At 38.6% G+C, this 15,377-nt stretch overlaps 1 protein-coding gene across 3 annotated transcripts in view; it reads right to left on the bottom strand.

The window, feature by feature from the left end:
• Positions 1-330: 330 nt before the first annotated feature.
• The window catches only part of Rel (REL proto-oncogene, NF-kB subunit), a 34,931-nt gene continuing 19,884 nt past the window's right edge, over positions 331-15,377 (bottom strand). For 2 of the 3 annotated variants that reach the window (XM_041668699.1, XM_041668701.1), the window contains exons 5-10: positions 12,726-12,866; positions 4,335-4,439; positions 4,016-4,228; positions 2,920-2,988; positions 2,728-2,799; positions 331-1,384 (exon numbers count right to left, since the gene is read on the bottom strand). In XM_041668699.1, coding sequence (XP_041524633.1) covers positions 621-1,384; positions 2,728-2,799; positions 2,920-2,988; positions 4,016-4,228; positions 4,335-4,439; positions 12,726-12,866 — 1,364 coding nt within the window. In that variant the 3' untranslated portion in view covers positions 331-620. The remainder of the gene's footprint in view (positions 1,385-2,727; positions 2,800-2,919; positions 2,989-4,015; positions 4,229-4,334; positions 4,440-12,725; positions 12,867-15,377) is intronic. The other variant, XM_041668700.1, reaches the window with a different exon arrangement.

Genomic DNA, 15,377 nt, shown 5'->3' with positions numbered 1-15,377 from the left:
TACAAATGGTTGTCAGCCACCATGTGGTTGCTGGGATTGAACTCAGAACCTTTAGAACAGTCAGTGCTCTTAACTGCTAAGCCATCTCTCCAGCCCAAAGCTAATTTCCTAAGTAGCCTTAGTGGTATGAGTCTAAATAATATAAAAATAGAAAACAAAAACCCTCCATACCTTGAAATCTCACTTCAGCGATCCCCCCGCCCCCGTCTCTGTCTCTGTCACACACCACACACACACACACATACACACACACACACACACACACACACACCCCTAAAAATACCAAGAAACCCCAGAAAACCCCTTAGGGGTCACTTTAGTCTATGGGCCTCAACAATAATAATGAGTTTATTTCCCAATGGCATAGCCATTACACGTTTTACCTTAAATCTGCTTAAAAGCAAATATCAATTCATTTAACTAATACATTAATACATTACGAAAGACATATAGCTTGTCTTGAGGACATATGAAAGAACACGTCACACCAAGCAATCCAATTTCAGCATCTTTCAAAGTAAAATCATAGAGCCCTCTACAGTTTCTACTTCTGAACCTTCTCTTTGTAGTCTATATACCTTAAACTTTATAGCTCCCTAGATTTAAGTCCTGAAACATATTTAAAAAAAAGTATATGCAAAAGAATCACTCAACTGCTCACTCTGCAGAGTGTCAATACTTGAATATTGACTGTTCTGAGCAAAATTGTGACTATTTGCATCATTCGACGGTCCAGGCTCATTTATCAGGCTGTTTTCGACACAATTGAAGTTTGACCTATTGAATGCATCTGGCTGTGAAACAAAGACAGAATTAGATCTGGTGCTGGCTGATAAACTGGCAGAAGGCATCTGGTGTAGTTGTCTCGGGTCTCTTTGGTCTAACCTTGAGTTACATGAAGGGTTTTCAAGATTGACGCTCACAAGTCTTGGATGATCAGTGTCCCCCACGTTATCATTGCTGGCTGTCATCACATTCCCAGGGTTATTAGCCAGCATGTTGACATCAGAAATGCTATATAAGTCAGCCGGTGACATGGATGGTGTTTCCATTCTAGCTAGGCCATCGGTATAGAGGCAAGCATTAGGAGCACTTAACTCGATACCAGGCACTTCTAGGAACCCAAGGGCGCCTGGTGAGTTAGAGGGCACTGTTGCTGCTGAGAAGCTACTCAATGTATTTGTACTGACTGAGCGTGAGGTGGGGTGGGTCACTGGTGACCAGCTTGTAGGTGGAGAGACCACTGAGGCCATGGCTGGTGGGTGATGTGTCAGTCCACTTGAGATGGGCACAGATGAAGAATAGTAGGGTTCGGCTTGACTTGACACTCCTGAAGACCTGGGCATTTCTGGTAAAACGGTACCATGAGGAAACAAGTTGGGTTCTGTAGAAGAAAATGTATTTTATAAATTAAGGTGAACTAATTAACCTAAAGCATTATTTTTGAATTGAAATTATAAAAACCCACTAAAATTTTTCCAGGGAACTGATACATTTCAAATAAAAAAAAAGCGCAAAAATTATTACATGATTTCAAAACTAAATTTAGTAACGTGTAATTGTTTTATAAATAGATGAAAAATGATTTTTAAAAATGTTGGTATATGTAATTTTCTTCAAGTTAAATATAAAAATCCAACTTTTTGAGCCATATAGGTACATCTTTAAAACATGGCAGGTAAATATTGGATATAGTCTCTACTTTTAGGAGAAAATGGAGAGATGGAGAAGACATTCATTGGGAAAAACTAAAAAATAGAGTTTTTAAGACTTACTAAGATATGACCCTATGGTACTACAAAATTCCCTATCATAAAAACTGTATTTATTGACATATTACAAAAGTATTATATAAACCAGGATAAAGTACCAATTTAAGGAAAGAAGATGGAAAATTTGTCAGGGGCTCATAAAATATCTTCCATCAAAGGCCAGATGGTTTTAAGGTATGTTGGGTGAGCAACCTCTGTTGGAACTACTCGAATCTGTTGATGCAGAAGGAAAAAGGGAGTCTAGGTCTGGAGTGGACTGGGCCTGCCAGCAAGTGCTCGCATGCCTGAGGTCTGCTGCAGCACCAATTAAAAAGGCAGTGAGAGACACTGCAACCAAAGGAGCTTAGCGCCATATCCACATCATTTCTCCCAGGACACAGTGCAATTAGCAATTTTACCAGCTGTGGTGGTTTGAATACGAATGAGCCCTATAGACTCATGTTTGAATACTTGGCCCACAGGGAAAGGCACTATTAGGAGGTGTGGCCTTGTTGGAGGAAGTGTGTCATTGTGGAGGTGGGCTTTGAAGTCTCATATGCTCAAGCTATGCCCAGTATGACACACTGGGGCTTCTGCTGCCTGTGGATATGGATGTAGAACTCTCAGCTCCTTCTCCAGCACCATGTCTGCTTGCATGCCGTCATGAAGAGACTGAACTAAAGCTCTGAAACTGTAAGCCAGCCCTAATGAAATGTTTTCCTTTGTAAGAGCTGCCGTGGTCATGGTGTCTCTTCCCAGCAGTACAACAGGGACTAAGATACCAGTGTATCAACAAAATGTAATTGCTTGCACAAAAAAATCCCCAAAATAGAATCAGTTTCCAACACAACCTCCAGAGGCACAGAGCAGCTCAATGAAATATTGAAAGCATGAGAAAATCTGTAGAAAATAAAAATATTTAAAAAGCATTTTTTCCTAAAATGTGGAAAAACAACATTTAATAGGGATAAAATACCTTTTTTGATGAATCTTCCATCTCCAATTGACCCTGAGGGGACAGTTCTTATTCTCTCAGGAAAGTTAGCTGCTATGATAAAAATTTTCTATTATTAAATGTAACTTGAAAAAAGTTTATAATTAAAAAAATTTAAAAACCAGTAAAGCAAAGAAATTAGTTTAAATATAAACCAATCAAAGATATTCTTACCACAATCTTGCATCAGTTTCTGAAAAAGTAGAGTTGTTTTTTGTTTCTTTGATTTATTGCCATATGCATCTGATTAAAAAAGAAAGCAGAAAAAAGCAGTAAATCATCATGGGTTCTATCCCCTTCACCATTAAGTAGGCGCACTGAGAGCACATGGCAGTGCTCTGAGTGCATGTGAGTCATGTAGACCTGTAAAGACATACAATACATACAGTACAATAGATCCTATATCAGCTGTCAGGGACACTTTTCTTATAAGCAGCTTAAACTACTCATTTTTCACCCTAAAAACATATAAGTCAACATGAACTAATGAAAGAAGGTCTGGGAATACATAAACCAAAACAGATAGCATTAAAAAACTTTCCAAATATAAAAGGGCACAGTAAGTACAAAAAGTGAATCCAAAAATAAACATTGAGAGAAAATATGATCCAACAGTTCAAGAACTCTCAAATTATTGAAACCCTCCAAAAAATGTAAAAAGCAAGAAAAAAAAAACAAAGACAAAGACACAATCCTGAAAACGTTTAGGAAAAGAAAAAAATACAAAGATATAAAACTGCATTCAAAAGCCAGGTGGTGGTGGCGCACGCCTTTAATCCCTACACATGGGAGGCAGAGGCAGGCAGATCTCAGTGAGTTTGAGGCCAGCCTGGTCTACAGAGTGAGTTCCAGGACAGCCAGGACTGCTACACAGAGAAACCCTATCTTGAGAAACAAAACAAACAAACAAACAAACTGCACTCACGTGTTTATTTTACAATATTACCAGCATGATCAGCTTAAGAAGATGATCTGTTCTTAGCTGAGAATGCAACTGGGCTGGTTCAGCACTTGTTAGTGTGCATAAAACGCTGAGTTCTACCCCTAGCACCACATTTAACAAGGTGGAGTGGGGAGCACAGTGTCCCATGTCTGCAATCCCAACAGTCAGGAGGTGCAGGCAGGAGGATCATTCGGCCTTAGCTACACAGCAAGTTCATAGACATCATGGAGTACATGAGACTCTGTTTCCAATACACACACACTCTCTCTCTCTCTCTCTCTCTCTCTCTCTCTCTCTCTGTGTGTATGTACATGACTACCCTCATACCTTTTTCATCTGGCAGGTATCTGAAATCCATAGATTCACTAACTTCCTGGTCGGAAGGTCTCCGCAGCTGCATCTTCACAGTCACAGGCTCCAATATGGCTTTGCAATATGGAGGAGTCTTGAAAACAATAGCTACTTGGCGGTGTACATCAGCTTGTGAAAAAATCCCTTTAGCTTCCCAGTCATTCAACACAAAACGAACTTCTATGTCATCTAGTGAATAAGGTGCCAAAGATTAGTAACAATGGGGGAACAAGGTAAAATACATATATTAATTAAAAATATATTACTAATTCAAAGAAACAAAATTAGCAAATACCTTTCTGAACTTTGTCGCAAAGTAGAAATATTTCGTCTCCTCCCCTGACACTTCCACAGTTCTTGTTTACACGACAAATCCTTAATTCAGCAGTATTTGGGGCACCTAAACATGAAAAAAATTTTAAAAATGTCTCAGTATTGTCTTAATTAACATTACTACTGCTATGATGAAACACCATGACCAGAAGCAGCTTGGGGAGGAGAGGGATTATTTCACTCACATTTCCATAGAACAGTTCATCATCAAAAGCAGAGAGGGTAGAAACTCATACAGGGCAAGAACCTGGAGGCAGGAGTTGATGCAAAGGCTGTAGTGATATTTTATTTGTCTTTTAATAAATAAAGCTTGCCTGAAGACCAGAACACAAAACAGCCGCACTAGTCAGTCATACAGGACAGGCAGCGGTGGCACACATTAGTTAGTCATAGAGGCCTGGTGGTGGTGACACACACCTTTAATCCCAGCACTAGAGAGGAATATAAGGTGGGATGAGACAGAAACTCGTTCTCTTCAGTCTCTTCAGTCTGAAGATTTCATAGAGGTAAGAGCTCTCCTCTAGTGGTTGGCTGCTTTGCTTTTCTGATCTTCAGGTTGAACCGCAATATCTGTATTTGGATTTTTATTATTCATGCTACATTTGGCGCCCAAAATTTAAGGTATAAATTCATGAAAAAGCTGTCTGCCTGTGATTTTTTAACCACTGTCACAGGCTGGAGCTGCATGTGGGGCTCCAGTCCCACATGGCTAGGCTTTCTTTTCTTTTTTTCCCCAAGCCTCTGAGCAAGTTGGAGATTTTCCTCTGTGACAGTCTCCAGCTGCACCCCAAACTCCAGAAGCACCTGGGCTCCAAACACTACAGGACTCACCTGCCCCAAATCGGCTGGTTCTATATTCAGACAGCCCCGGCCACACACACTTTTTCAGAACAATCAACTGTGTTTCTTTTAGCCTGTGGGCACTGCGCTCTCTCTCTCTTTCCCTCTCCTTCTTTCTCTCCCTTTCTCCCCTATCTGCATCTCTCTCTCTCTCCACTGTGGGTGGCAGGCTCTCCCTAAACCCCCTTCTCGGGCTGCTGCCAAACTTAGCAGCTGCCTTGAAATCCAGTCAGGCTTTCACTGTTCTACGTAGCAGCAATAACCCTCACATCTTCCATATCGTGGGTAGATTTGGTAAGACAATTGGGAATTCTTTTTGTTTGTTTGTTTGTTTTTTGAGACAGGGTTTCTCTGTAGCTTTGGAGCCTGTTCTGGAACTAGCTCTTGTAGACCAGGCTGGTCTCAAACTCACAGAGATCCACCTACCTCTGCCTCCCAAGTGCTGGGATTAAAGGCATGTGCCACCACCGCCTGGCTATGCTGGACAGTTTTAAAATGAAATGATTAAATGAGAGAATATCTATTTTAGATGAGATTTATGTAACGTCAATTATAAACATTATCAGATTTATGATTTTTGTCTTATCACTAAAAAAGTTTGTTAATCTGAATGATAAGATACAGGCCTGAGAAAAACCTAATGAAACAGATCAAAGAGGTATTCAAATCCAGACAGAGGAACCAACTTCAGCTTTGCATTATAAGAATACAGAGGAAAAGCCTAAGGTTTTCAGACAACCAACTTTGATATATCCAGTAACCTTACAGGAATTGCCAGATGGCAGAGGCTCTGTTACAGTTAACTGGACTCCTGTGATATTGTTAGATTTAAGGAGATTAAAGGAAGCAATAGTCTCATATGGCACACCTTTTGTGAAGCCAATGTTAAACTTGTGGTCAGTTCATAATAGAATTACCCTAAAGACTGGATAGACTTAGTTACAGGTGTTTGAGAGCCTGGTCCACAATTACAATGGAGTATCAGGTTCAGAGAAGAAGCTAAGATTATTGAACAATGCAGTAAAGCCAGAGGTAGGGAATTCTCCTAAGATCAAATTGTTGGAGAAGGAGATGATGCTACTTTTGAAAGGCAAGCTGTATATGATGACCACACCCTGGATTTATACCACCCAGCAGCTTTGAATGCTTGGGACAGAATTGGAGAAATAGGAAAGAAAATTGAGTCATTTACTAAAGTTATACAGGGCCCAAGGAAGCCTTTAGGGATTTCTTAAAAAGATTGACTTCAGCACTAAATAGAATGAAACCAAATTGAGAAGCTAGACAAATAATAATTGAATCTATGGCTTTTGAAAATGCCAATGCTCTATACAAAAGGATAATTAGGCCATTAAAGGCAAGGTCTGCACCTTTGGATAAATGAAGTCTAGATACAGTTAATATTGAATGTCATGACCATGATGGTGCATGGATAGGAAAGGTGATTTCCAGAGGTTTGAGGAAAACTCAAAATGTCAAATGCTATAGTTGTGGCAAACAAGGTCACCTTAAAATGGACTGTACAAAATGCATTCCTAGAACTAATTTTTTTTCCTAAGAATAATCCATTCAGAATGCCCCTCCCTTCTGGATTATGCAGAGGTGTGGAAAAGGCAGGCATCAGACTAATGAATACACGTCAACAAGGAATAGTCAAGGTAATCCTTAGCCATCAGGAAACTCCCTGAGGGGCCTCTCACAGGCTCCTATGCCAAATCTGGTTCAGTTGTTCCCTACCGTCATAGAGGAAACTTCTTCCCAGAGCAAATAATGAACCTAATGCATATTATAAGAAATCATACTGCTCTGGATAATACAACATGTATAGAAGAAAGAACAAAAAATTGAGGAGAAACCATAAAGTATTTTGACAAACTTATATGAAGGAACAGAGACCAAAATTAAAAATACAAATAAAAGGCATTGTCACTGAAGGTCTGGAAGACACAGATAAAGATGTAACAATTTCATCAGAATCTTGGCATTCAGACTGGCCTCTTCAGGATGTAAATGTTCAGTTTTTAGGGATCATAACTTTATCTCAGGTAAAGCAGAACATGATATGGGTCAAATGTATAGGGTCAGAAGGACAAAGAACAATATTAAAACCATATGTGGCTAACATAGCAATAAATTTGTGAGGACATGATTTGTTACAGTAATGGAATACTCAGATTAACATTCCACAAATCTTAGAAACAAACCATAAATTAATGTCTATGTTCCTGGGAAAAATGTTACAAGATATTATAAAGAACAGTCACTGACCATTCAGGTTGTACATAACAGGTCACAACAGCTGCTGATATTTCAAAGGCACCAAGAGCCCTACCTTTAAAATGGTTGACAGACAAACCTGTATGGGTAAGCAATGGCCTTTTACAATAGAGAAATTGCAGGCTTTAAAACAGCTGGTACAGGAGCAACCAGATGCTCAGCATATTAAAGAACCAACCAGTCCTTGGAATTGTCCTGTATTTGTTGTTAAAAAGATATGTGGAAAACGGAGAATGGTGACAGATCTAAGAGCTGTTAATTAAGGTGATTCACCTAATAGGTTCTTTACAGTCTGGAATTCCATTGTCTTCTCTATTACCTAAAGGATGGCCTCTTATAGATATTGATTTAAAAGGTTGTTTCTTCACTATACCTTTACAAGAAAAGGACAGAGAAAAATTTGCCTTTACATTGCCTACTTATAATAATTCTCAGCCAGTTAAAAGATACCAATGGAAGATTCTCCCATGGGTGATAGTAAATAGCCCCAGCCTATGACAATATTTTGTAAGTCAGTCATTGGTAAGCAATTTCCTGAATCTATAGTTTACCATTATATGGATGACATTTTGCTATCTGATTCAAAAGGAGATACTTTAGAAAGAATGTTTGAAGAAGTAAAGAAAATTTTGCACTGTTGGGGATTACAAATTGATCCTGAAAAAATACAAAGAGGAGATTCTTTTGATTATTTAGGTTATAAAATAGGTTTACAACAAATTAGACCCTAAAAGGTGCAAATTAAGAGTGATTGGTTGCAGACACTTAATGACTTCCAAAGATTGCTAGAAGACATTTCTCATCTACAGCACACTATTGGTATAGGTCCTGATGACCTAATTAATTAAAACAAAACCTTAGCTGGTGGCAAGAACTATCTTAAATAGTCCCAGGGAATTATCAACTGAAGCTCAGAGAGAATTGCCTTTGATTGAAGAGAAATTACAGAAATCACAGGTGGATCATGTAGATCCAAATCTTAACTACATTCTGGTCATATTACCCTCCAAACATTCCCCTACAGGAATTTTAATGCAAAGGAAAGATATTATCTTAGAATTGGTTTTTTAATATATAAACTGAATACAAAATTTAAATCTGAAGACCACTGGACAAATGCGACATCAGAAGAAAAAGGGCAAATCATACAGAAAAAAGGTTCAAAGAAAAAGAGTAAACTGGCCTATTGGTATGTCACATTTCCAACAGAATAAAATTTCATAGATCTTCCTAAACATTTGTTTTTGCTGTTCTCTACAGATGTATAATGCAAATGGTTTTTTTGTAGTCTCAGTCCTATCAAAGATGAAAGCTGGCTTTGGATCTAGAGTGTGGTTCTCTCCTTCTCTAAATCCAAGCAGGCTTATTAAAGTGAAATCCAAAATCTCTGTCTCATGTCAATAGAGTCACTTAATATGAGACAGCAGAAAAACAAATATTTAAGGACTATTATATTGCTACTAATCTCATAATTCTTCGGTTTATAATAACTCATTAACAGCTTTTCTTAAGGTACAAAATCTGTAAGATTAATCTAAACGTTTTTTTCATGACATTAATGGTCATTCAGAGTACTAACTAATTATGGATAAAGGTTTCATCTGCCTTTCTGTAGATGATTTCAGGTTCAAGTCTCTATTAGTTTTCTACAGTGAACAATGAGCAATGCCTAACAGTAACCTTTGGAGTCTCCATAAGGAGGATGGACCCTCTCAATGATGATTCCTCCGGGACTATGATAACACCACTAAGCTGAAAAACACCACCTAAAGATTGGTTTTGACTACAAACTGCTCTGAACAGTTTCAAGGTGGCTAGCTGAGATAATCCAGCCTAAAAGACTACTCTAGCCAGGACTTGAGACAAGTCCTGCACTTTCCCATTGGACAACAATGAAATTGGACAACAAATGATACAACTACCTCTCCCAAGACTTGAGAATTCACCCAAAATTTTCTTTTCAGGATCTCCTAAAGATATTATTGCCTCCCCCACCCCCCAGACAGCAGGAAGTAAATTTAAGAATACGATGCTCACATTTCATAGAGATGGTGTGGGCGGTTTTTGGTTGTTTAATGGGTTATGGATATTTTTCATAATTTATGGGAGGGTACTTATTGGTTACGGTCAGGAGAAAAGTTGAACAAAGGAGGTTAGATTCAGAGTTCTTGTTTTGAACAGAAAAAAGGGGGCTATAGATTTGACAGGATAAAAGGGTAGATTATTAAATCTACTCTGAAAAGAAAAAAGGGGATATAGATACAATAAAAAGTCTGAAAAGAAAAAGGGAGGTTATAGATATGATAAGAAAAAAAGATAGATTATTGAATCTACTTTTAAAAAGCAACTACTAGTTTTAAATGTTTTACCTTGGATTGGATTTTTGTATATTGTATACACATTTTGTATATTGATACAAATTTGAGGTTAATTTTGTTAGAACATATTGTACATACATTTCCTACTCTTGTTCAAGCTATTGTACCTATAAGTCTCATTTAAAAATGTAATGAAAATTTATAATCCTTGAAAATTATTATTATCAACTGTTTAGGATAATAAGGAAATGCAGGTTAATAGTTAATCACCTATTATAATGGAACTTGTAGTCATATCAGGTATATTTTCAAGGTTAAATGAAGATGTATTTTAGACAGACAGGTCATCTTCAAACATTTCAGAGATCTACCGACTATGGCATTTAAGATGTTTTAATAACATAGGTTCTTTTTTATGACAATGAGACATGTCTGCTCCTGCATCACCATTCTACTTCAGAGAAGATAATGGACATCAAAGAAACTCCACATGGAGTTTACTTTGTGGCAAAAGTAAGTACCTGGGCAAGAAAATGTTCCTGCTTTGACTGCTGACTGCATGCTGTCCTAATTGGACAAGCAGGACACAAAAGAAAGTGACTGCCAGACATTGTCAAGACAAGAAGGGACAACCATTTAGAATATTGTGCTTCACAGAAAAGTCTGTCGGATATAATAGGCCTGTATGTAGGCTGAAGATTTTACCCCAATATTGCAGAGGAACTTTGGGTGACTGTCCAGGCAGCTAACTGTTTCTGTCATTTCTCACATTTTTTTGGAAGTCACTTGCTCACACTTTCTGCTTACTCGATTAATATTATTTCCTTCTTGGTTTTATGAGGGAGCTGAAGACTAGATAATTATAGTTTTCTTTGTTTACCAGATGCAGAAAGCAAGTTATGATAGAAAGTAAATTAGGTGCAGGACTTTGGACTCACCAAGATAAGGTAGACATGGAGTATTTTCTCTGAATTTGTCAAATGCAAATGGACAAGACATTGTAAGGTGTATTTACTGCCTGTATATATTGTATATAGTTACTGCACTTACTATATATAGTTTCCTTGTATTAGTTATAGTCTTCTTTTTACTTTAGACAAGAAAAGGGAAATGTAGTGATATTTCATTTGTCTTTTAATAAATAAAGCTTGCCTGAAGACCAGAATGCAAAACAGTCGCACTAGTCAGCCGTACAGGCCCGGCAGTGATGGCACACACCTTTAATCCAAGCAGCCAAACTAGTTAGCCATAGAGCCTGCTTGGTGGTGGTGCACACCTTTACTTCCAGCACTAGAGAGGAATATAAGGTAGGGTGAGACAGGAACTCACTCTCTTTCAGTCTGAAGATTTCATAGTGGTAAGAGCTCTCTAGTGTCTTAGCTGCTTTTCTGACCTTCGAGTTGAACCCCAATATCTGTCACTGTGTTTTTATTATTTATGCTACAAAAGGTCATAGAGGGGTGCTGCCTACTGGCTTGCTCAGCCTGTTTTCTTACAGAACCTAAAACTACCAGCCTCGGATTGGCTCCACCCACAATAGAATGGGCCCTCCTCCATGAGTCACTAATTAAGAAAACTCCCAACATGCCTGCCTACAGCCAGATTTTATGAAGACAATTTCTCAATAGAGGCTCTCCGATGGCTCTAGCTTGTGTCAAGTTGGCATAAAACTAGCTAGTAGAAGTATATTTATTACGTTGTAAGGGGAAAAATTAGAGGAAAATAATTTAGAGAATAGATACAAATCTTAATACATAGATAAAGGAAACTGAATATTTTTATGTGTGTTGTTGAAGTATGTCTGGGTGTAGACGTGTGTGAGCACAGGTAAGCGTGTGCCATGGCACATGTGTGGAGGTCGTAGGACAATCTTAGGTGCTTGCTAGTCCTGGATTTCCACCTCCTTTGAGATACAGTCTCTTGTTTTTTTGAAGCTATGTACACTAGGCTAGCTGAGCTTTGAATCTGAGCAATTCTCCTGACTCTGCCTCCCAATTTTTGATAAGGGCACACCATGACTAGTCTTTTTACATCATTAGCTACACCCGTAGGGCAATGCAATTTTCATTTTTCTGCCCAATATTATTATAGTAGTCCTTCAAGACACCCAAGGATCTCTGATATGAATAATCTACTTCTATACTCTATGGACCAGTATTCTACATGCAAAATAGGTGTAGCATACACCACTGGTGAGTGTACAAAATATTTTGGAGGAGTTCTATATTTTTTTTCAAATAAACTTCGATATCCTCTGATACAGTCTTGTCAAAATTTATACTTCTGAAAACAAATGCCAGAAATATTTGCATAATATATGAATATTCATAAACCAAAGAGATAGTTAAGTGGGTAATGGTGGTGCTGCCAAGCCTGACAACTTGAGTTTGATTCCAGGGTGGAAGCAGAGAAGTCCTGCAAATTTTCTTCTGAACTCCACATACACATGAACATACACACATAGATATGACAGATGATAGATATGTATATATATGTCTTTAAAATGCACACATAAATATATTTATTTCAGTATAATTTGTTCACAAGCAGACAAGAAGGAAATTAGCCAAATACCCTTTAACTGGGTAATGATTTCTTAAAATTAATAGGTAACCATATATGTTGCCAGAAAATGTGGCTCATGCCTTTAATCCCAGCACTTGGGAAGCAGAGGCAGACAGATGGATCACCACACCTGGCTTCTTTTTCTTTATTGAAACAAGGTCTCACTGTATAGCCCATAAAGCCTTCAAATTTTATCTTCCTGTCTCAGCCTTCTGATTGCTAAAATTACAGACACGAGCTACCATACCCACCTAACATACTCCTTTTGTAATTAAGAAAATACTTTAAAGTTTTAACAATTAAGGAAATAAAACAAGCTAAGATTACAGACATAAGTAAATGAAAGCACTTACGGTTGTCATAAATCGGGTTAGAAACAATGGGCGGAAGAGCAGTGGTCACGTTGCCATGTTCATCAGAAAGGAAGACTTGAAAACACAGTCTCACCACATTGAGGTCACAGTCCTCGATGTCCAGCAGCTGCTGTTCAGGGACTGAACAGTACAACAGAAGCTTTAGAATGCAGAATAGTTACACATACAAAATCCTCTTGTCTTTCTCTCTGCCCACAACATCCAGTAACCCTAAGAGCACAGAACTAGGATGGCCCACACACTCAAGAATGGCTTTCATACCACACCATTACTGTCTAACAGTACGTGATACATATAGCCCTGTTCAGGGAGGAACTACGCTAGGGACTATGCCTGCACCTTACGGGTAGAATCACAAACTGACAGCATAAATCAAAAGTCTTAATTCTGGAGGCAAGTTGTAGGCAACAGGAAATAGGCATTCTTTGTTAACCATGGTCATTGGCCCAGTCTGCAATTACCTTCTAAATCTAGCAAGAATCATGGTCATCCCTGTTTTTACAGGAAAGACACTGATTTTAAAGAGAGGAGATAATTTCCCAAAGTTTCATGGCTAAATGGTGGGGAGGGAATTTGAAGCAAAGGGTCATACTAACTGTACACCAACACGTTAGAGCTGAGATGTGTGGAAGGTACCAGATGGTGTAGGCTTACTTAAGACATTTTATGTGTAAGTCAGATTTGCTTAAAAACAAACAAAACGTACAACAGGACATTTTTATAGTTCTGAAAAGATATAACAACTTGTCATAGAAAACAGTACAAGAACAGTTTGTTTACATTGATTTTTGAAAAGAAACCTATTTCTAAAACAAAATATTGCTTCCTTTGAAATAATATTTCAACTCTATAGCAATAAGTTGTTACTAATATATACCATATTTTAAAAGCATGAATTTTGTTAAAATACATGAAAATTTTACTCAGAAAGTACATTAGTACTAAAATTAAAATACTAAATGCGAAAAACAATTAGCCAAATTCCACAGTCTTATAGGGAACAACCAATAAAAATTTATTTCTTAAAATTTATGGGTAGCCATATATGCTGCCAGAAAAGGGGGCCCATGCCTTTAATCTCAGCACTTGGGAGGCAGAGGCAGGCAGATGGACCACCACAACTGGCTTCTTTTTGTTTACTGAAACAAGGTCTCACTGTTTCATACTGTCAAACCTGACATTGAAATTTATTCCAGTATCTGCATTCTCAAGCCTAATATGTGAGTCTATAAAAACATGGCTGCCTCACTAGAAAGTCAGAGTGGGGCTGAGAGAGACAGTTCTGTTGGTGAGGTGCCCACCTTGCAAGCACAAGGTCCTGACTTCTACTCCTAAGCCCATGTAGAAAGGCCAGGCTTTAACAAGGCTTATATGGGAAGGCAGACAGCGAGCTCTGGCAGACTGCTGAGCTCTAAGCCAGTGAGAAGCCCTGTTTCAGAACAACATCTGAGGCTGTCCTTAACCCCATACCACTGCACCCTTCTTCTGTACGTAAGAAAAAAAGGGGCATCAAAACACTATTTCTAGAATGCAGAACAGTTATATAAAACTAACATGGTTTTAAACCATGTTTCTCATCTCTGGCACAGCATGGCTAAAAACGACTGCCAACCAGGAGTCATAAGTGATATGGATCCAGAGTAAAGGCTGAAAACCCAGCTAAGAACTACTTTGTGTGTGTGTAAAGACGAGATCTTCTTTACAGGGGACAGAGAGCAAGACCAGGTGTCTTACTTGGTTGTCTTCACTTTATGTTTTGAGATGAGGTCTTTCACTGACCCTCCAGCCCCAGACATCCCCCTGTAGTCACCTTCTTAGTGTTGACGGTTTTCAAATGGGCACTAGGATTACACTCAGGTCTTTGTGCTTAGGCAGGAAGCACTCACTTCTAGAGCCATATCTCCATTCCTGAACTACTGTCCTACAAAGTCTAAGTCTCGTTCTGGACGAGAAGAAACACCCTTCTCTCTGAATCAGTGCAGCACTAGCTCTGCCTTGGGTTCTCATCTCCCATGACCACCACTCCCACGTGCTGTTGCTACCCTACTAGGCAAAGTGCTATGAGCTCAGAATGGTGTGCTACATCTTTATGTTTCATTGAACATCGAAGATAAGAGCTTACAGATAATAGGTATTTATTACACGTCTTCAGTTAATGAGTGACTAAAGGCTCAGACAGAATACAAGGTTCTTCTCAGTTACATAGTTTGAGGATGCAGTCTCAAGCAGCTTGAAATACATGTGTGCTCTACCATGCCTAGACCAACAAAACTATGTACGTAGCTACACAGGACTTTAGAATGAAGACTTTTTAAAGTAAGGATAACTGCATCCACTTCAGCAAACATTTATCTATTGAACAATACAGAACGCTACAAGGTACTAGATGCCATACCCAAATAGTGTCATAAAGAATAAATGCTTAGGGTCGATGAAGCAGCTCAGTTGGCAGAGGGCTTGTTTAGCACTCAAAGAAACCTTGAGTCATCCCCAACAATGCATAAGCCAAGTGTGATGATGGTCCCAATACTGGGAGGTGGAGGCAGGAGGATCAAAAAATTCAAGCCATTCTTGGACAGGCATGTGTTAAGTGATAAGCCCTTGTCCCCGAACAATAACTTAAAAAATAAA

This window comes from Microtus oregoni, unplaced genomic scaffold, assembly GCF_018167655.1.
Source record: "Microtus oregoni isolate MIOR12 unplaced genomic scaffold, Mior012 000019F_ref0000042, whole genome shotgun sequence".
Lineage (NCBI taxonomy): Eukaryota > Metazoa > Chordata > Mammalia > Rodentia > Cricetidae > Microtus > Microtus oregoni.
The sequence above is the reverse complement of the archived record's forward strand: the minus strand, read 5'-3'. Positions and strand labels throughout refer to the sequence as shown.